This window comes from Bombina bombina, chromosome 2 (genome assembly GCF_027579735.1).
Source record: "Bombina bombina isolate aBomBom1 chromosome 2, aBomBom1.pri, whole genome shotgun sequence".
NCBI lineage: Eukaryota > Metazoa > Chordata > Amphibia > Anura > Bombinatoridae > Bombina > Bombina bombina.
Genome location: NC_069500.1, coordinates 1,014,470,789 through 1,014,492,711, shown reverse-complemented (window position 1 = coordinate 1,014,492,711; position 21,923 = coordinate 1,014,470,789). Strand labels below are relative to the sequence as shown.

The 21,923-nt window shown below is 35.6% G+C and overlaps 1 protein-coding gene across 2 annotated transcripts in view; it reads right to left on the bottom strand.

The window, feature by feature from the left end:
* MYOZ2 (myozenin 2) overlaps positions 1-21,923 on the bottom strand; it is a 116,603-nt gene that overhangs the window by 958 nt on the left and 93,722 nt on the right. Inside the window, exons 4-6 of one of the 2 annotated variants that reach the window (XM_053703598.1) lie at positions 21,150-21,319; positions 12,002-12,131; positions 714-897 (exon numbers count right to left, since the gene is read on the bottom strand). In XM_053703598.1, coding sequence (XP_053559573.1) covers positions 714-897; positions 12,002-12,131; positions 21,150-21,319 — 484 coding nt within the window. The remainder of the gene's footprint in view (positions 1-713; positions 898-12,001; positions 12,132-21,149; positions 21,320-21,923) is intronic. The other variant, XM_053703599.1, reaches the window with a different exon arrangement.

The following is a 21,923-nucleotide window of genomic DNA, read 5'->3' as shown; positions in this document are numbered from 1 at the left end:
AGCCATTAGGTATACTGGAGAGTGGTCCTGAATAGGGTTAATTGCTGTTGGGCTAGGTCACAGTTAGGGTTATTAGGTGGGAGGTAACTGCAAGGCAGATGATCATTAATAGGATTTTTCATATTGGGGTTTTAACTTTTTAAAAGCTTGTCCAAGGAGTTTATACCAGGTTTTAATTTGTACTATGACAAAGGTGTTTATGAAAGCAATACACATACTCATGTTATTATGATATAGGGGTTCCCAAAGAAAGTAATTAACTGGAAACTGTCTCAATTGTAATATTGTGATAGTTGGCCAGCCACTATTGACTAAGTCCACATATATATAACCAATATGACATTTTACATGTAAATAGAAGGGAAAATATATCTTTCTCTGAAAAATATATTGTTCAGCCTTATGAAATCTAAATCGTTGTAAATTTTACAGTTTTCATTACTCAAAAATATGTTTCAATTGTTAATAACTTTCTGAAAGCATTTGATCTTTATTATTATCATTACTGAAAGACAACTACTGTACTTTCATGTTCTTGTAATCAGTAATCACCCACAAATACTAATACTATGGATAAGATGTTAATAATGGTTTAACTTGGAGATGTTTCATTAAAATAATTTGGAAAATTAGTACAAAATGTGAAAAACTATTGTGGTTAATCCAGCTGTGCAGAAGAAGAAAGGGATTATTATACTCATTAAGAAATGTACCTGTTGAAGCTCCTGTAGTCTGGTATGTCTTCCTTTTCCCCAGGTGTGGGCATTTTGGGATACAATGCATCTAGGAGGTCTGGGTCATTGACAATGGCTTCTTGCCATGGAGACATGTAATACTTTGGGACCGCTGTTTCATTGAATTTTTCTGGTGGGATTTCTTTGAGTGGTCCAGTGTATCCTATATCATCATGGGAAAACAGTGCAGATCAACTAATAAAAAGAAAGTACATGTTGACCCTACATACAGCTATAATTACAGAAGTTGAAGTTAACGGTGTGCTCAAGTGTACATATCACATATACAGAATTACTGTATATACATCCTAAGATCACCTTATGTAATTAAACAATTTGTTAAAATATATTAAACAGTTAGATAATTGCTTAATTATGTGTAGTAAATAGTATCTTGCAATATATTTTCATTATTTATTATGCCCCTGTTTTCTGTAATTTAAGGATTCCCCTGCTCTTCTCTAAGGTAATGGATACAGCCATGTTGAAACCTAGGTTTCCCTTATGTAATTTATTCTGCTGAAGACAGAGTTAGTTAGATAAAACATTGGTATATTCCATAAAGTCATTTTTGGAGACTATTTGTCCTCAGTTGTCCTCCACAAAAGAGATTAAACATAGGGAACCTAGGTTTTAACATGGCTCCACTGATTACTTTTCTCAAGCTATTTTTTGCTTTGAATATATCATTATATCTAGTGTATATATACTGTTTAACGTCCCTTTAACACTGGTGGCTGGTTGAAGGATTCTTGTTAATATATTTGGTAGGGGGGTTACAATGACCTCATTGAAAATACAGGTATTCACAAATAAATGCAGCCTGTTGGTATAAGGCTGCCAAGGCCGGATTGGCCTACCTGGAAATTTCCCTTTGGGCTGCAGCAGCTGAGGCTGGCCAGCTACATTTTAAGAGGTGTGCCTTTGGTTAGGTGATGCAGCTATATTACCTCCTCTTCTCCTCTGCAAATATTTACTTGCAAGTTTTATTTCCTAGGCCATGTACCATTTTGTAGCCCTGCTTTAAAGGGTTTTCATTGTCTAGTCAAGTCACACTGTGAGGCAGAGTGACACTTAAGTGTCTTTTCCAGATCAAATATGGATAATCATTTTCACACAATTAGTAATGCATGAAATTGGTTTGTTGTGTGTTTATTTAACAACGTCTAGCACTGGGAGTAGATATAAGAGGTGCACCAGCAAAATATACAATCAATACCTATATCTGAATACTAGTGTATCAATAAAAAATCTGAGTGTACAATTAACTAGATATAAGTGCCAATAGAGGCCCCAACTCTCAAATACAAGCAAGATAATGAAAGCTCAAAAATAATTAAAAATAATTAAAAAGTAAACTATATAAACAAACTAAATATATACATACAGATAACACAAAACCAAATGTATATGAAAAATAATAAAATAAATTATTAATGAAATAATAAAATAATAAAAATCAACTAATATATCACGATAAGTCCATCAATGAGCCAATCAGTCTCTATAACATATGCTCAAAGCAGAGTCCACAAGACGCTATAAGAATGGAGGCAGCAACCTAATGTTGTAATGTGTTATTAAAATAAACCTTTTAAAGCCATCATACCTTGCTCTTTGGTTACAACCAACTTTATTGTACAAGTAGACATATCGTAGGTGCTACTTTTTGATTGGTTACTTTCAGCCCAGGTGGAGATATGTCATCAGAGAGGAGTTGCGTGGTTATCCAGCTGTCCTGCCTGATCACTTGAGTCAGCCGAGCGGCTCTGAAGCCTCGGTCCGCTAGTTATTGCACTGGATATGCAACAACTTTTGGGAGTACCCATCTGCACATTCTACCTTTCAGTTTGTATCTGTTATGTTGTCACACTATTTGGTGCCTCTCTCCCCCTTGTCTTATAGGACATTGTATGCGATATTTTAAAATTACAAACTAATATAATCTAATTCTGAAACACAATTTTGGGGGAAGGAGTATCCCAGTAATCCCTTTGAGAAAAATAGGGTGTGTACATTCTATGGACTCAATGGAAAATAGGATTGGTCTTCAATTTGTTTACAGGGCTGTTTTTTTTATTCCCAGTCTGGCCCAAGGGCTGTTGATATTTATTTGACAACCTCTAAATCAATGGCTCACAAAACACAATAGATACTAGCAGGTCTGTTGCTACTTAAAGGGACACTAAACAATTCTGAATTATTTATTTATACTAATAGTGGCCACAGAATTTTTGGCAACTTTTTTAACCAGTAAAAAATATGCAACAGTGCAGCTTGCAACACAAAATAAAATAATGGTTATATATTTTATTGCATACAAAGAGAGAAGCGCTCTACCAGGAACGAACAACAGCTCAGTAGCTTGTTCTATGGCGATTTACCACCCGGAAGCAGCCTCTTTTAGACCAGTGTGCTTTTCACAGAAGAAAACTTTCCTGAAGTATATCAGTCTGATCCTGCCAAGTAAGGTCAGTCCAGCCCCGAAATACCAGGCAATTCTCCTCTGAACAAGGAACATGACAACCCCAGACGATCGTTTCGGCCTCCTATGGGCCTCGTCAGTGAGGTGCAGCCACATTCCTCTAAGCACACTGGGCAAGGAGTCCACGTCTGGTTTCCCCCATCACCCATAGGGAGACTTCCCCAGGGTCATAATAATTTGCATACAAAGAGAGAAGCGCTCTACCAGGAACGAACAACAGCTCAGTAGCTTGTTCTATGGCGATTTACCACCCGGAAGCAGCCTCTTTTAGACCAGTGTGCTTTTCACAGAAGAAAACTTTCCTGAAGTATATCAGTCTGATCCTGCCAAGTAAGGTCAGTCCAGCCCCGAAATACCAGGCAATTCTCCTCTGAACAAGGAACATGACAACCCCAGACGATCGTTTCGGCCTCCTATGGGCCTCGTCAGTGAGGTGCAGCCACATTCCTCTAAGCACACTGGGCAAGGAGTCCACGTCTGGTTTCCCCCATCACCCATAGGGAGACTTCCCCAGGGTCATAATAATTTGCATACAAAGAGAGAAGCGCTCTACCAGGAACGAACAACAGCTCAGTAGCTTGTTCTATGGCGATTTACCACCCGGAAGCAGCCTCTTTTAGACAATATATATTTTATTGCTCATATATTTATTTTCATATTCAAATGTATATTATATAATTGATCCTAGTTTCAGTACTTGTTAAATACAGAAACATGTAACAGTGGCATACATTCTTTCATATTAAAGATGAGTTAAAACCATACTGTAGCTTTAATAATAGCAGTCTATAAATCTTACTAGCGGCATAGAGTTTATTGCTACACAGATATATCCATTGTTTATAATGGAATTTTACAATTAAGAACTATTATACAGCACTGCAAAAGATAGAGCTTTAGGAATAATTATGATGCACATTATGGTTTAACTCACATATGTTTAGAAATGTAGTTTAGCATATAAATAAATCTTAGCATCATAATGTAATATATACACAGATTAATTGTCTACTGTGCTTGAAAGGATTAGTTGTATTATGCTAATGAAGCTTAAAGTGAATGTAAACTTTCAGCAATTAGTGCCCGATTTTTAAAAATACTATTAAAAACAGGGACACTTTAATTGATGAAAGTTTACATTGCACCGTATTTGTAGAAATACTTACCTTTTACTTCTCCAAAGCCGGATCGCCGATCCCCCGCCTCAGTCCCTCTGTACTTACGTCAGAAATGACGAAACTGGCTTCCTCCAATCTTGGCTTCCCCCCCAGAGCATCCATCTCGTTATGCCCTGCTGTGATTGGAGGAAGCCGGTTTCGTCATTGCTGTGTAAGTACAGCAGGACTTACCATAACCCCCATTGCAAACTACCCCACTACATTATTAACTCTAATCTGCCATAACCACTAAACCGCCATTACCCCCACCACAATAACCCCTACACTATTTAACCCCTAAACTGCCATTACACCCACTGCAATAAACCCTTCACTACTTAAACCCTAAACTGCCATAACCCTCACTGCCATAAATCCTATACTACTTATCCGCCATTATCTCCACTCCAATAACCACTACTTAACAGCTAACCCCCCAAGACCCATAACTAAGACCCTCTAAGTTATAAAACTAAAACAAACACTAACCAGTAAAAACTTTATTTTTTTTTACCAAAAATAAAAAAAACAATACCAGTAAAAGCCCTATCCTAAAACTAAAGTACCCTAAAACTTAATCTAAAAATTGTAGTTAAAATGGCATTTGTCAGGAAGTGCTTTGGTTAAAGTAATTATAGCTCTTTTGCAAAAAAATCTATCCTAAACCCCCCCAAAAAAATAACATAAGGCTAAACCCCAAAGTTTATACTCACCATCTTGAATCGAGGCTCCTTTTGGGGGCAGGTCCATGGCGGGGACGCACCTCTTGTGGGGTCCCCTGGGTGCTCTTCTTGGTCCTCTGGTGGTATTCCTGTGTCCCCTACTCCTCTTCTGGTCTTCCACTCGATCCTTCTTCATGCTGTCACAGCAGCACACTGAAGATTGAATGCAAGGTTCCCCCTTATATAGTGGTGCTTTACACAAAGAGAGAAGCGGTGCGCTCTGCCTTACCTGTTCATCGATGTGTGGCACTGGGGAGAGTGGGGATGACCGGCTAGTGAAGTGAATGCTGTAGGCGGCGTCTCCGTCCAAAGAAACGCCAAATAATGTAACAAAATCACAGAGAATCTTCAGCACATATCACGCCTTGGTGAGTAAAGTAAAACAATCCAAATGTATTGCTTCAGTATTAAAAAGATAACTGTCACAGCATAGCATCACAGTGACTGACAAGAGCATAGAGAGGATAGCTGGGCTCCTATGCAGACATGTTTTGTGTCCGTAGACACTTGTTCACTGCTCCATAGTGGTGCCCTTGCATTTTTTTTGGTAGATTTTTTTAATTCAAATTTAAATCATCCAATAGAAATGCAAGAGTACCCTATATAAGGGGGAACCTTGCATTCCTATCTTCAGTGTACTGTGATGACAGCATGATGAAGGATCAGGTGGAAGATCAGAAGAGGACTGCCCAAGAGAAGTGAGGAGCTAGGCCAGGGAATTGAGGAGCACCGCCAGCGGATTGGGGAATGCAACCAGGGGATCAAGGAGCACCACCAGGGAACCCCGCCAGAGGACCGAACCCCGCCAGAGGACCGCCGCCATGGACCCGTCGCTGCCCTCCAATGGAGCTGGATTCAAGATGGTGAGTATAAACTTTGGGGTATAACCTTAGGGGTTTTTTCTGTTTTTTTTTTATTAGGATAGATTTTTTTGCAAAAGAGCTATAATTACTTTAACAAAAGCACTGCCTGACAAATGTCATTTTCACTGCAACTTTTTAGATTAAATGGATACTGAACCAACATTTTTTATTTCATGATTCAGATAGAGCATGCATTTTTTTTCAACTTTCTAATTTACTCCTATTATCAATTTTTCTTTGTTCTCTTGGTATCTTTAGTTGAAAAGCAACATTATAAAGCTTAGGAGCCGGCCCATTTTTGGTTCAGAACCTGGGTTATGCTTGCTTATTGGTGGCTAAATGTAGCCACCAATATTGCAAGCGCTATCCAGGGTGATGAACCTAAAATAGGCCAGCTCCTAAGCTTTACATTCCTGCTTTTTAAATAAAGATAGCAAGAGAATGAAGAAAAAATTATAGTAGGAGTAAATTAGAAAGTTGCTTAAAATCGCATGCTCTATCTGAATCATAAAAGAAAAAAAATTGGGTTTATTATCCCTTTAAGTTTTTTTAAACATAGGTTTGTTTATTTGTGGGGTTATTTTAGTTTCAGTATAGGGTTTTTTTAGGAGGCTTTTATTTTTGGTAGTGTTTTTTAATTTTTTGTAACTTAGGGAGTCTTAGGTTAGGTTAAGAGTCTTGAGGGAGGTTAGCTGTTAGGAGGTTAATAGAGTATGCAGATATTGCCGTGGGGGTAATGGCAGTTTAGGGGTTACGTAGGGTAAGGGTTATTGCAGTGGGGGTTATGGTGGATTAGGGGTTAAGCAGTGTAGTAGTTATTGCAGGGGAGTTAATGGCAGTAGGGGTTATGGCGGATTAGGGGTTGATAATGTAGAGGGGTAGTTTGAGGTGGGGATGTGGTGGATATGAGGTTAATAGTGTAGTGGGACTAAAAGAGTAGAGTAATGTAGCTGTTTAGGGGTTATTAGAGTAGGGGGCTTATTACGATGGAGTTTACCTCATGAGTATAGGTGTTAGGTTTTCTTTTAACTTTGCTGCTCTATTGAAGTCAATGGGGTTAATGTGATATTGTGAACATGATACCCTGTGGTTAACTTTCTGTGCGTGTCGGGTTTTGCTCAAGCACAACATTTTTCCTTTCAAACTATTAATATCAGCGCTACCCAAAGTGCAAAAGTAAATTTCTAGTTTTAACTTATGAGGTATAATATATCTAGGAATTGCAAATACTTATTGATTTGCTTGTGCTATACAGCATTTGCCTTTTTTGAATGTGGGATGTTGAATTGCCTTGAAATATTACCATATACAAAAGAATGCATAGATCTTTGGAATTTTCCTTATGGTAACCAATCCCATTTGCCCTCTTATGGGGTTACACAATGGTGCTATATTATTTATTTAACCAGTATCATCTTCTAGTTAATGGAGAAGTCTCCATGTTTTTTTGCAGTGAATGTTGATGTTTTATTCTTAAATGTGTATTAAGCAAAGAATTTTGTATTTTTCACATTTATAAAAGAGTGGTGAATTCCCTGTATTTTAATTGGGTTTATTGTCCTCAATAATCTGTCTTTAAACTTTATGATTAAAGGGGTCGACCACAATCCTTTAGAAAAACGTATCAAGTAATTTATTTACAAAAATTCCAATAATGGTGTTTTTCTGTTGAGCATCATTAGATAAGTTTTTCTAAATAATTTTGATCAATATCAAACTGTTCATGAAGGTCTGTACAATATTTTGAATGATTCTGAGTACAATATAAAATTAAAAACATTGCTCCCCTCACTGTGGATTTAATTGAAAATACATTTAAATGTAATACTAAATAAAAAGCGAGAGCAGGTATTTGCAGAGCATTGAGGACTAACCTAAAATAATGTGATAGTTCTTTGTGTATTTTACATTTGATCTAAAGATTAAAGGAATATTAAAAAGTAAATAAATAATCAATAAAATTATGTTTTCAAAGCAAAGATAAACTTGAGAATACTAATAAGTTTAAGGATTTGGTTTCCATAAAGTAATAAGTGCCACCATGTTGGAACCTAGGCTCTCTTCAAATCTCTCTTTTCTGCTGAGAAAAAATAGGGACAGATATAAATCAGAGTGTGTAAACAAGGTTGTGTGGAATATAGGTAGATAACCCATTATCCAAACTGCTTGGGACCGGAAAAGGTTTGCATTTCGTAATAGTTTGGATTTTGGAATATTTGAATCTAACATGGAACAGTTTGTATAGAGAATGGAACCAGGTGTAAACAACAATATCTTAAGTCATTTAGGCAATATTTACATCATATAATACAGCTTATACATGTAACTTATAAAAGGTAGTTTTTTTTAATAATGTGTAATACTTTTGTATATATGATACCATCACAAAGATAGTACAGTTTACTGTAACCAGAAATGTTATTGCTCTTTTCAATAAATATAGACTATTATTTGCATTTTAGAACACAGAAATCAAACCAAAGACACAGGCAGAGAAGATTGTGACTTATAGGCGGAAAAAATATAAATTTTTGATATATATATATTTTTAAACATTAATTAAAAAGTTTGGATTTTGGAATTATGGGTTTGGGGATTTGTACCAGTATAGAATTTTTAAATAAAAACAGAATTTTCACACAGCCTTGTTTGCACACTCTCTCTTTTATTTCCTGTTTTATATCTATCAATATGGGCCTGATATGGGCTCTCCGCTCAGATGAGATGATATAAAATGGTCCTCCAGCACTGCAAGATCCCTCTGTATGTAAAGGAGAGACAAGCCTAGTGCCATATAGCACTGCATGACATGAGAGTTCCACTGCATTTACACTTTGTGCTTTGTGTTCAATAATATTTTACACTTCAGATTATGGGGTAGATTTACCAATGTCTGTCCGACATTATACGCTGTAGCATATCATGTCCGACAGACATTGCTGAATGCCGACAGCATACGCTGTTGGCATTTATCATTACACAAGCATTTCACCAGAAGTGCTTGTGCATTGCCGCCCCCTGCAGATTCATGGCCAATCAGCCGCTAGTAGGGGGTGTCAATCAGCCCGATCGTATAGGATCGGTCGGATTGAAGACCGCAGCCTCTGAGGCAGGGGACAAGTTATGGAGCAGCGGTCTTTAGACCGCTGCTTCATAACTGCTGTTTCCGGCGATCCTGAAGGCTCGCACGGGGAACAAGGGCCATTCGGCCCTTGTTATATCTACCCCTATGTCTTTAATTTTTATTAAATTTAGGTTTGCACTTTATATTTCATATTTTAATGCATTTAGATTCCATATACAGCAGCTTATTGTGATAAGCTTATTGTGATTTTACAGATTCTGATTATGCTTTGACAATTTCTATGTTTACTTTAACCAATTAGGGTCATACTTTGTATATTTATGTGCATCTTTTACAAATTTTATTACAGTGTATTTTTTATATTTAAACAAAAAACTGACAACTTCAGTTTTGAGAGAGCTTCATTACTTTCTATGGGTCAGATGATCAAAAATTTTGGAGAGAAATTATAGCACAGACTTCAGAGGCCGAATTAACTGAATTTTATAAGAAAATGGGCGGAACCTGGAATTCCCAGAGAGATGAGAGATATCTTCCCTAGAAAGTAATGAGGCTTTCTGGGATACAGAATTTCACAGGGAAGAGTGAACTTAAGAGCTGAACACCTGGGACTGACAGGAAGTCTCAGTTTACAGCAAATATAAATTAAACTGAAATGTTTTCACTACAATTTAACATGCTTTTGGCTCTAGTTTAGTATATATTAGTTCTATGTCAGTTAAATAAGTGTATTGTGGATTTTAAGCAAACTTTTCCTGCATACAACTAGAGAGCTGCTTTTGTAACTATGCTTACAGCATTTCATGAGAACTGTGAGAGAGCATCAGACATACCCTGGGAAGGCCACTGTTCAGCCCAGGGAATTGCCCTGTCCCTCCCACTTTTTGAAGCTGTCAGTTTTAGTTTACAAATGAGGAAATACAAAGAACAATTTAATTTGTAAAGTTTACATAGAAATATACAAAGTATGATCCTAATTTGCTAAAGTAACACAGACTCTTTAAAAGCATAATCAAAATTTGTGAAGTCACTGCTGTGTACAGAATCGAAATGCATTAAAATACAAAAGAAAAAGTACAAAGGTTAAATATAAGCATGACCCAATCTGAAGTGTAAAGTAATATAAAATACAAAGCACAAAGTGTAAGTGTGATAAAACTATTTTGTCATGCAGTGCTACATTGCACTGGGCTTGTTTCTCATTCACATACAACAGAAAGTCAGGGAAAGCCCCTTTGACAAGTATAGCAAAATTTGCCTGTATAGAATCTTGTGAGAGAGCTCCCAGTGCTGGAGGATCATTTTAGATCATCTCTCATCTCTCTGGTACTTCCAGGTTCTGATCTTTTTCTTTTAGTGTTCACTGAGTTCAGCCCCTGTAAAAATGTTTAATCATCAGGCTCTAATTGTCCTCAGCAGAAGAGATAAATAACCTAGGCTCCAACATTCCAGTGCCTATTACAGTATAGAAACCCAATGGAATGGAGACAACCAACTATTTTTAACATTACATAAGGGACCAAAATAAATAAAAAAAAAGTATATTTTGACTTCATATATAATTAAACATATTATATTACAATCTTAAACTATTTAATGCCCCTGTCGTTCATGATGTATGCGTTTCACTATAGCTCTGCATGTGGCCTCTCCTGGATTATCTTTTATAGTACCACTGTTATTTAGCTTAACATGTACCCAATAAATGCACAACAGCTAGACCCCTATTTAGGAATACTGCAGGAAGTATTGCTTTTCGTGTTCACGTTGACTGAATTAAAGGGATACTAAAGGGATACTAAACCCAAATTGTTTCTTGATTCAGATACAGCATGCAATTTTAAGCAACTTTCTAATTTACTCCTATTATCAAATTTTTTTTTGTACTGTTGCTATCTTTCTTAAAAAAGCAGGAATGTAAAGCTTAGGAGCCGGACCATTTTTGGTTCAGAACCTGGGGTACGCTTGCTTATTGGTTTACTAAATATAACCACCAATAATAAAGCAATATCCAGGGTGCTGAACCTAAAATGGGCTGGCTCCTAATCTTTAAAATCATGCTTTTTAAATAAAGATACCAAGAGAATGAAGACAAATTGATAATAGGAGTAAATTAGAAAGCTACTCTATCTGAATCATGAAAGAAAAAAAATTGGGTTTAGTGTCCCTTTAAGTGGAAGTTCTAGAATTTTACTTAGATCCAAATGTATATTTCCTATTTAATCTTGTTACCAAACCTGTACATGCATGAATATAACCTTTCCATCAATAAAAACAGTTAAAATAGCTATGGAACAAAATGGACTATATAAGTGTACCTTCTGATAAGGGGTACTGAGCTGTAATATGGAAGACCCATTAGAAGGAAAATGTTGCTTATGCCACTATGTACTAAATGCGAGTATAGACTAAATATTGGCAGATGTAAGGGTAGACAAAGAGGGAAGATGTTGTGGGGGTCACCAAACATAATTGCTTGCTCAAAATTTAGTTTAATGCACAGCTGATAAAAAAGATAACACAAAAAGAAATTTGGAATTGTTGAAACTGTGTTGGTTATATTTTATTTATTTATCTTTTATATTTATTCTGTACAGTTGGGATGAAACTACTACTTATTATTATTATTATTATTATATTAACCCCTTCATGCTTGGGTGCAAGTGCTTAGATTGGGACAAAATGAAATCCCGTGATCGCTGATGCAATCACGTCATTTCAAGGCTGGATCGAATCATTGAGGGTTGCCTAAGCTGCTAGGCACCCCCCATCTGATTTTTCATTGTCCAAAAAGGGAAGGCTGCAGGACATCATATAAGGTAGGATGTTCCATGCTGTCCTAATGGAGTTAAATCCCAGCGCTTCTAAGATGGCATGGAACTTCCTAACGACATCTAAAGGTTGACAAGGAACCTAAACCTATGAAGCTGGTAAGCAATACTGGATCACTCTTACCTGGGGCAATAGTTTCTGGGTTAGGAGGGCTTCGAGGATCTGGTGTATTTGGAGGCGTCAGTGGAGATTGTTGCTGGGCAGAGTTCAAAGTGTTTGCGTCATTTTTGGCATTTTGAATTAATTCATTCTGCTGATAACAGAAAGAAAAAGACAAGAAGATGATAATATGAGCTGAATACCTGTGTTTAAAATAACTTAACACATTAAAATGTCAAAATTAAAAAGTCTAATAAAATTGTGAATTAAACAATAGGTCAGAAACAAAGAAGTTAAAGGGACATTATACACTCATATTTTCTTTGCATAAATGTTTTGTAGATGATGTATTTATATAGACCATAAAGTTTTTTTGTTTTTTTTAAATGTATAGTTTTGCTTATTTTTAAATAACATTGCTCTGATTTTCAGACTCCTAACCAAGCCCCAAAGTTTTATGAGAATACCGTCAGCTACCTACTCCAGCTTGCTCCTGTTTGTGTTGGAGAGGGGGGGGGGGGGGGGGGGGGGAGTATCTTATTTGCCATTTGCAGTGGGCTTTCCAGCTACCTTTTTAACAGAGCTAAACTGAGAACTTCTAAGTAGGTTTTTAAACAGTTTTATACTGGATTTTTATATCTGTATCTGTGCATCTTATTCTTTATAGTATTGTCTATTACATGCCCGTATATGAAAATGAGTGTATACTGTTCCTTTAAGTAGTATTTCCTCAATACACTACCCCTATGTTGTGTTCTTAGTATATAACTTTATTTATTGGTGCATTTGTGTCTTTATTCTCTTTAAACTATGACAGATAGATAGATAGATAGATAGATAGATAGATAGATAGATCGATAGATAGATAGATAGATAGATAGATAGATAGATAGATAGATAGATAGATAGATAGATAGATAGACAGGCAGACACAGATAGATAGAGAGATAAATAGATAGATAGATAGATAGATAGATAGGAAAAAAACAAAAACTACAGGGCAGATGATTGTGTAAAGAACACTAGTGGTCCCAAAGCAGAGCCAAGACACTACTATTAAGATGTTGATTTGTTTGTTTTATTGTATTCTTTATAGAACAAGTATTACTTGCGACATTGACCTCTAAATAAACACAGTTTCCTTTGGTAAGTGACACTTTAAAAGGACAGTAAAGCCACAATTAAACTTTCATGATACAGATAGGACGTGCAATTTTAAACAACTTACCTAATTTGCTTTGTTATCTTGCTATTTTTGTTAAAAAAGCATACCTAGGTAGGCTCAGGAGCAGCAATGCACTACTGGGAGCTAGTTAGTGATTGGAGGCTGCGCAAATATGCCTCTTGTCATTGGCTCACAGATATATTCACCTTGCTCTAAAAAGGGCATTGCTGCTTCCTCAACAAAGGATTCCAAGTGACTGACGCAAATTGAATAAAACAAGAAAATTACAAACGTTCCAATCCTGTCTGTTGGTGGTTTTTTAGCTCCTGATACGTTTTTCAAGTTCTGAGTGCTCGCAATCCAAGCAATAACACCAAATCCATACTGGGAAAAGTTTAGATCGTATCCAAGCAGATAGCAGGAAAATCACCCATATAATGCAAGGACAGCAATTGCTTGGGCAATCACAATCTCCCCAACCACAAGTTTTGCACTTAATTTTGACAATAAATTGGACACAATTAATTCAACACACAAAAGGTGTTGATAACGTGTATATTTTACAATTTTTACATGAAGATTTAGAATAATTCTATTATCTTGCGCATGTGTACTACAGATGGCATTTTACAGTATACATGAATATATGGTGTGGATTCATTAAGCCTATATTCCAGCACTATTGTATAGTCCAAGGGTTCTCAAACTTGGCCCTCCAATGGTTTTGGAACTACATTTCCAATGATGATCAGCCAGATAAAATGCTGGTTGAGCATCATGGGAAATGTAGTTCCAAAACCTCTGGAGAGCCAAGTTTGAGAACCCCTGGTATAGTCCATCAGAAGTGGACAGGACAGATATTTACATGTGTATATGTGTGTAATAGACAGATATGTGATATTCCGTACAACTAACGAGAGCTGCAGGAAACGTGAGAAAATGGCAACATCAACAAATGGCATTTAACAATTGTGCTCTTAATATCTTTGTTTTTATTTCTCACTTGTAATTTGACTTGGGGATTGTGAAGTACAGTATTCTCATCTTAAAAATTGCATTGTCATTATTGGCTATTCAGTTTTGTTTGTTTAAAACCAGAATCTTCTTAAAGCTATAGAAATGTGGCAAAGAAACCCTGTTCTGTACAGTATAAGGGAGGTTTGGAAAACGTGGTCTGTACAGTGTGAGTGAGCCTTCGAATTCGCAGCATGTACAGTGGGTTTTTTAAATTGTGGTTTATACATTGAGTTCTGCAACTATCTTTTACAGCTAGTCACAATTTAGAGTGTGAGAACTGTTACATTTCTGTTATATAAGATGAGATACCTTGCGGCTACTATCTTCCTATATAAATATCCCCCACTTTTTCTTGATTTTAGGTGAATATCTTGCCAAAATAGAAAATGAGGTTTATTTAATGAATTAAAAAAACAAATCATCATTGATCAAACATGCCCAGTATACCCATCATTCCCATATACAAAAGGCATTCATATTGTTTAACACTTATCATAAAGACTATTCAATTGTACAACACAGACACAGACTCCATTAATCCCTTTAACCCATTTGTACCATTGTGAGTTAACACGGCTGTGTTTGACTCAGAAAGATTGTGATCATTTTGTTGACAAAAAATAAACGCCTGTTTCCTGTTTTTCTAATATTGGAAGAAAAAATGGTAAAGATTGAAATCGACCCCTGTATGTTCTATCAGAATCATCAATGAAAAATGTTGCCTTCTATGTCCCTTTAAATGAGCTAACAAAAGAAAAAGCAATATTTATCATAAACTATTTTCATCCATAATGGAGCAAAAAAAAAAAAAAAAGACCAGGACTGAACTGCTTAGAAAAGCTGAGCTTAAGTTAATAATACAAGCATTAATGTAATAGCAAGCATCAGAAACTTTCCAACCTGGTTAAACATTAAACATGGTTAGGGAAGCAAAGGAATGCCGGATCTGTAATAATCTGAAATAAAATGTGTTCAAATCATTCTTCCTTCTGCCAATCCAGTTTAGTCAGCTGATAAAATACAGCCCAATGTGACCTGTCTATTGTACAATGAGTCATGCTGCCTGCATGTGTTGCAATGTTCTCAAATGTTTTATTATTGTACACGGAGTACTGATTGGTTTACAACTAAACTGTCTATTTTTTCAGTCTTAAGACACCTGTGGAGCATCGTGGAGACTGGAATTAAAGCAAAACATTAACAAAGATAACAAGTCAGCTTCTATCCAAATAGAACTGTGCTTCACTTTTTGTTTTGAAGCAAGGCTCCACATTGGTATCAATGCTACAGAATTTAGAATTTCTTCAATAAAGTGCATTCAAAAAGTGAAAAGGTCTGTGTAAATGATGATGATTTTACTCAATAGAACTGAAAGCAGCGAGTTTTGCTGTGAGGCTTAAAATCGAGCGTTACACTCTAAAATGACAAGATCCGTAACGCCATCTAAAGTCAGTAGTTATGAGTGTTACACTACAAATCTGTAACATAAAACTCATAACTAAACTGCTACAAAGTACACTAAACACCCATAAACTAGCTATTAACCCCTAAACCGAGGCCCTCGAAAATACTATAATAAATTTATTAACCCCTAATCTGCCACTCCCGACATCGCCGCCACTAAGAAAATGTATTAACCCCTATTCCGCTGCTCCCCGACATCATCACCACTATACTAAAGTTATTAACCCCTAAACCGCCACTCTCCGGCATCACAAACACTATTTAAATATTATTAACCCCTATCTGCCGTCCGCCCACATCGCCCCCCACTATACTAAAGTTATTAAGCCCTACACCGCCGCCACTATAATAAACCTATTAACCCCTAAACCGAAAGCCCCCACAACGAAATATAATAAATTAAACTATTAACCCCTAAACCGAAAGCCCCCACATCGCAATAAACTAATTTAAACTAGTAACCCCTAAACCTAACGCCCCCTAACGTTATATTAAAATTACAATTTCCCTAGCTTAAATTAAATTTAAATTTACCTGTCAAATTAAAAAAACTAAGTTTAAACTAACAATTAAACTAATATAACTATTAAACTAAAATTAAACTAACTATCAATTAAATAAACTAAACTACACATTAAAAAAATCCTAACACTACTCTAAAAATTACAAAGTATCTAATAAAAAAAAATACTAAATTACAAAAATTAACAAACGAAATTATCAAAAATAAAAAAGAGTTACACCTAATCAAATAGCCCTATCAAAATAAAAAAGTCCACCCAAATGAAAAAAAAATCCCTAGCCTACAATAAACTACCAATGGCCCTTAAAAGGGCCTTTTGTAGGGCATTGCCATAAGTTAAACAGCTCTTTTACCTATAGAAAAGACCCCCCCAACAGTAAAACCCACCACCCAACCATCCCCCCAAAATAAAAAAACTAAATCTAAAAAAACCTAAGCTACCCATTGCCCTGAAAAGGGCATTTGGATGGGCATTGCCCAAACCCTGATCTAAAAATTAAACCCACCCAAAAAACCCTTAAAAAACCTAACACTAAACCCAGACGATCAAATTTATTGTTTTTTAAGTCCTGCTTGAACGATCTTCATCCTGGCGGAGAAGTCCTCATTCAGGCAGCGAGAAGTCTTCATCCAGACGGCCTCTTCAATCTTCATCCAGACGGCATCTTCTATCTTGATCCCGGCGGCGCGGAGCGGGTCCATCCTGAAGACATCGAGCGCGGAGCATCCTCTTTATACAGTCACCGCCGTACACTGAATCTTCAATGCAAGGTATGCGATCCAAGATGGCGTCCCTTTCATTCCTCTTGGCTGCAAAATTGAATCAGCCAATAGGAGTTAGAGCTGTTAAAATCATATTGGCTGTTCAAATCAGCCCATAGGATTTAAGCAGCTCTAATTCTATTGGATGATGAATGACAACTGTGATAAATGCTGACATTATATATTATACGCTTTTAAGAAGTCTGGCAAAGGATTTATTAATTCTTCAGATTATTAGCAATAGTTATGTTGAATACTTTTATACTATTTGTCATATTGTTACCTTTTTTAGAGCGTAGACATTTGTGTTGTAAATATACTAGTTAATAAATTACTGACTATAATGAATTATGCCAAAACTTTGATCTGTAGTGAAAAAGCTGGTCAATTTCCAACAGATAATGAAGTCTCTACCCTTTAGATAAATTGGGGCTTTCTATAGAAACATGGTGCATATATATGCAATATCTTATTGCTTAAAGGGACATGAAACCCCAAAAATGTCTTTCATAATTCAGATAGAGAATACAATTTTAAACAACTTTCCATTTTACTTCTATTATTTAATTTGCTTCCTTCTCTTGTTATCCTTTTCTGAAAGGTTTATATAGGCAAGCTTAGGAACAGCAGAGGACCTATGTTCTAGCTGTTGATTGGTGGCTGCATATATATATTGATTGTGATTGGCTCACCCATGTGTTCAATTAGGAACCATTAGTGCATTGCTGCTCCTTCAACAAATGATACCAAGAGAATGAAACCAATTAGATAATAGAAGTAAATTAGAAGGTTGTTTAAAATTGTATTCTCTATCTGAATCATGAAAGAAAATGTTTGGGTTTCGTGTCCCTTTAATGTTCTGCTGCTAAAAATGGTTCCATATTTTGAATTTGAAAGGGAAAAAGATGTTAGAAAAGTGACATTAGAGTTGATTTTGCTTCCTGTGTTGAATTTAAAGGGATATGAAAAAAAAAACTATTTCATGATTCAGATAGAGCATGCAATTTTAAGCAACTTTTGAATTTACTCCTATTATCAATTTGTATTTGTTCTCTTGGTATCTTTATTGGAAAAGCAGGAATGTAAGCTTAGGAGCCAGACCATTTCTGGTTGAGAACCCTGGGTAGCACTCGCTGATTGGTGGCATTTAGGACATCAATTAAACAAAAGTTCCTAGTATACTTTAGATGTATGGAAAACAATAGGCTGCTCTTCCCCTGTGAGAACCTTCAGTATAATCGGAAGACAGATAAGGTCAGAGAATTATTGGATAGATGTTTAACCCATTAGCCACCAGTGAGGACTGTACTGTATTGCAAGCATTGCTGTATGAGAACTGAGCATAGAGTGAAAATGTTCTCAGACATTTAAAGACAATAAAAATAATACAGTGATCATGTTCACCAAAACATAACTATAGTATTATGACATCATATCTATCACAGTTCAATTCCCTACCTGACTGAAAATCAATTATTTTTTGTCATTCTAATTCTTCCTCAAACAGGCTTCCTAAAAATTCGACTTACTCTGGTGTTATGTAAGAGATCATTAAAGCACCTGCTGCCATGGCAACAGATTGCGCACATTATACCTTTTTGTTAATAGAAGAAATAAGATTCTATTTATCTGTATGTCCTTATGTGTTTATATGTTACAGTACTAATGTAATGATTTCAGTTTAAGATATTGTACCTTTTATAATACTGTTTTCAAGTTTATAGTCATCATTGTTTTTATGAATTTGTTAAATTACCAGTGTTATCAGAGCATATAAATTGCAATAAAATCACCTACAATCAAGTGACACATTCTCTGTTTCAGCTGCTGAGGGATACACATTATTACAGCACTGAGGTGGTTTGTTATTGACACTTCACGTGTGTTGTAAAACTGATGACAGCTAACTTTGTGATATTATGTCATGTGCCTCTGGTATTTAAGGGCTGAGATTACACAGTGACTAACAAATCTTTAAACAGAGGATGTTAAAGGAACATTATATAGATCTCTGATGTAGGCATGGAAGCTATGAAGCAAAAAAAAAACCTGTATCCTAGCAATAGAAGTAGCAGTCAAGACAGTTTCTTCAGTACCAGAAAATGTTCAGGTTTCTATACGTTAGCAAATGCACAAAGGAACAGTCTACAAGTTCTGCACTTAAATTGTATGAGTCAGGACTGCTGTAAGGAATTATCAGGAGCGCCCTTTGCATATTGAGAGAAACAATTTTGCAGTCACTCTTGCGTTTACGAATGTATTTTTTGCTAAACATTTTCATGGTTTTACAAACTTGGGGTCTATACAAAATTCTAATCTATTTAAAGTGCTATACAAAGTGTATAGCACTTTAAAATAGACATTACTAATACTTTGCAATGAAAGTCCCAAGGTTTATCACTTTGAACTTATTTGAAGGACATCTTAGCGTGACTTTGTCAATGCTTCCATTTTTACACGGTAAATCCATTTTTTTAATATGCACATCTGATTCCTATTTGATTAAAAGCTAAAAAATATTGCTTACAGCAAAGTGGCATGGTTTAAATGTGTTCAAAAGAGCAAAACATTAAACCCAATTTTATTCAGATAGAGCATAGATTTTTAAATAACTTTCCATTTTTCCAATTTTGCTGCATTCTCTTGGTATCTTTTGTTGAAGGAGTAGCAATGCACTACTAGGAGCTAGCTGAACACATCAGCAAGCCTATGACAAATGGCATATATATATATGCATCCACCAATGAGCAGCTAACTCCTAGTTCCTGAGCCTACCTAGGTATGCTTTTCAACAAAGGATACCAATAAAAGTAAGCAAATTAGATAATATATTAAACTGGAAAGTTGTTTAAAATGGTATGCTCTGAATTGTGAAGGGAAAATGTTTGCTTTCAAAGTAAACCACAATAAAAGGAGTCCGTATGAAACAACATTGAATTCAGAGTTGGCAGTAGGGATATTATGTCTCCCATTAGATGAATGGATTTGTCCTGCTTTATCTGTGAAATAAGCATTTTGTGTTACATTTATGTGCTTGTGCCTGTGTGAGTTTTATGTTGTGTTACAGTGACCGTATCTGCAATAAGTAATATTCAATAAATTGCAGACAACATAAACATCCAGAAACTCATAAATACTTGCTCTTGTTCCAATGATAAATCATTTTCAGGGTCTGAGATACACACAGTATAGTATCTCTCAGTTTCCAGTCATGTAAGAAATGTAAATGAATACAATATTTTAAGCTGGGCACATAGCTCATCGTGCTAATGCACTGTTACAGAGATCTGTGGCAACCCAAGGGTTGCAGGTTCGATCCTGGCAATGTCCACTCATCCTTCTGAGGTCAGTAAAATGAGTACCATTAAGTTGGGTAATAATAATACCTGTTATCAGTGCCAATTGAGGTTGTGCCCTATACAAGTATCCAATAATTATAAATATGCATTATGGTTCAGAGTATTGAAAGAAGATATTATATCACCAGTGGTTGTTGATGCTGGAAAAGTTGAGAAACATGATGGAAGGTCCTTAGGACCAGTTTCTTCTCTTCTATGCTTGAGGGATGTTTCCAATTTGCAGTTCATAGGGCACTTTAGAGTAAGTTATTTAAATATTAATGTACAGTACATTTCCTGTGCATTCAGACATATGTAGTGGGGGTTATTGCATATAAATAAAAATATATTGTTGTGAGGATATTGTGATTTGATTTTCTAGTTCTATTCTAAATAAGAAGCCATTGTTATATTTACCATTGGGCATCTTGTTTATAACTCAGTTGCTGAGGTCTCAGTGCCACCTAATTATGTACTACCCTGTTCATCATCATTCTTTCAGATGTTCCTCCATTTACAATTCAATGCTGGTGGCAAGACTTCAAGATTTATTTATGTTTATATCTATCTTGCATTAATTAGACTAGTATTAAAAATGGTTAGACACACTAGACCTTTCATTATTATTTTCTCCAAAAACTGTATTATCACAATAGCGCGTCCTGCAGAAAGCTAGATCCAGTCATTCGGCTGAAATTTATATTCTACTAAATATTACTAATCAAAGTTTAATCTCGGTTAATGTCAAGCAATAGTTTGCCGTGCTTCAATTTTAGTGTTTAAAGAACATTATCATGTTAATTGCCTTTGTCTTTTTTAATTCTTTTATAATCAATTTATGCATTATATATGCAGCAGCCTAGTTATAGCACAAAAATATTTTTTTATCTGGGAAGTACTCACATTACTTTGTAGATTCATTTGATATGGAACATTTTCAAAAGTGTATTTCTCTGATCTCCTCTGCCTTTTCTTAAATAACATTGCCCCTCGGTTACTGTGATGAGTTAATTCTTCCAACATAATGTCCTTTGGGACGCTGATCTTCTTCCCAAAGTCCAAACCATCTGAATCTGTAAAATGGCACATATATATCATTATTCCCACATGGCCAATTTGCAGTTCCATAACCTGAAAAGTATATTGCAATTGCACATTAACTGGACAAGAAAGACAAAGATCTCCTACTAGTTAAAACCAAGCTCAATATTACATTGTAACCTGTTATAACAGAGAGGGATTGATCAATACTGACTTTATTTAATCTTAGGATTTTCAGTTGATATAACCCTGTAAAGGACAGTGCAAAATGACACATCTACAGTGTATCTTTATTTATCAAGTGTACAGTTGCACTATTAAATGGCAGATTTATAGAATGGATTTATAATAATTTTTGTTAAAATATAACCAATTTCAATAGTTAAAAAGAGTATCAACATTTCTGCCACAAAATTCGTAATTTGCAAATTTTGGGATTTTCATAGATGTACTATTTATATGTAATTGATTATAATTAAATGTAAACATATTTTAAAAATTGCCAAGGGCACCAAAACTGATTTGAAAAAAAAAAAATTGCTGTAAAGATCTTAGTTTTAAAGGAAGATTAGCTACTACATTTAAATAATTTCTTATAGTTCTTCCAGTGCTGACAAATACCACACTGTAAAAAAA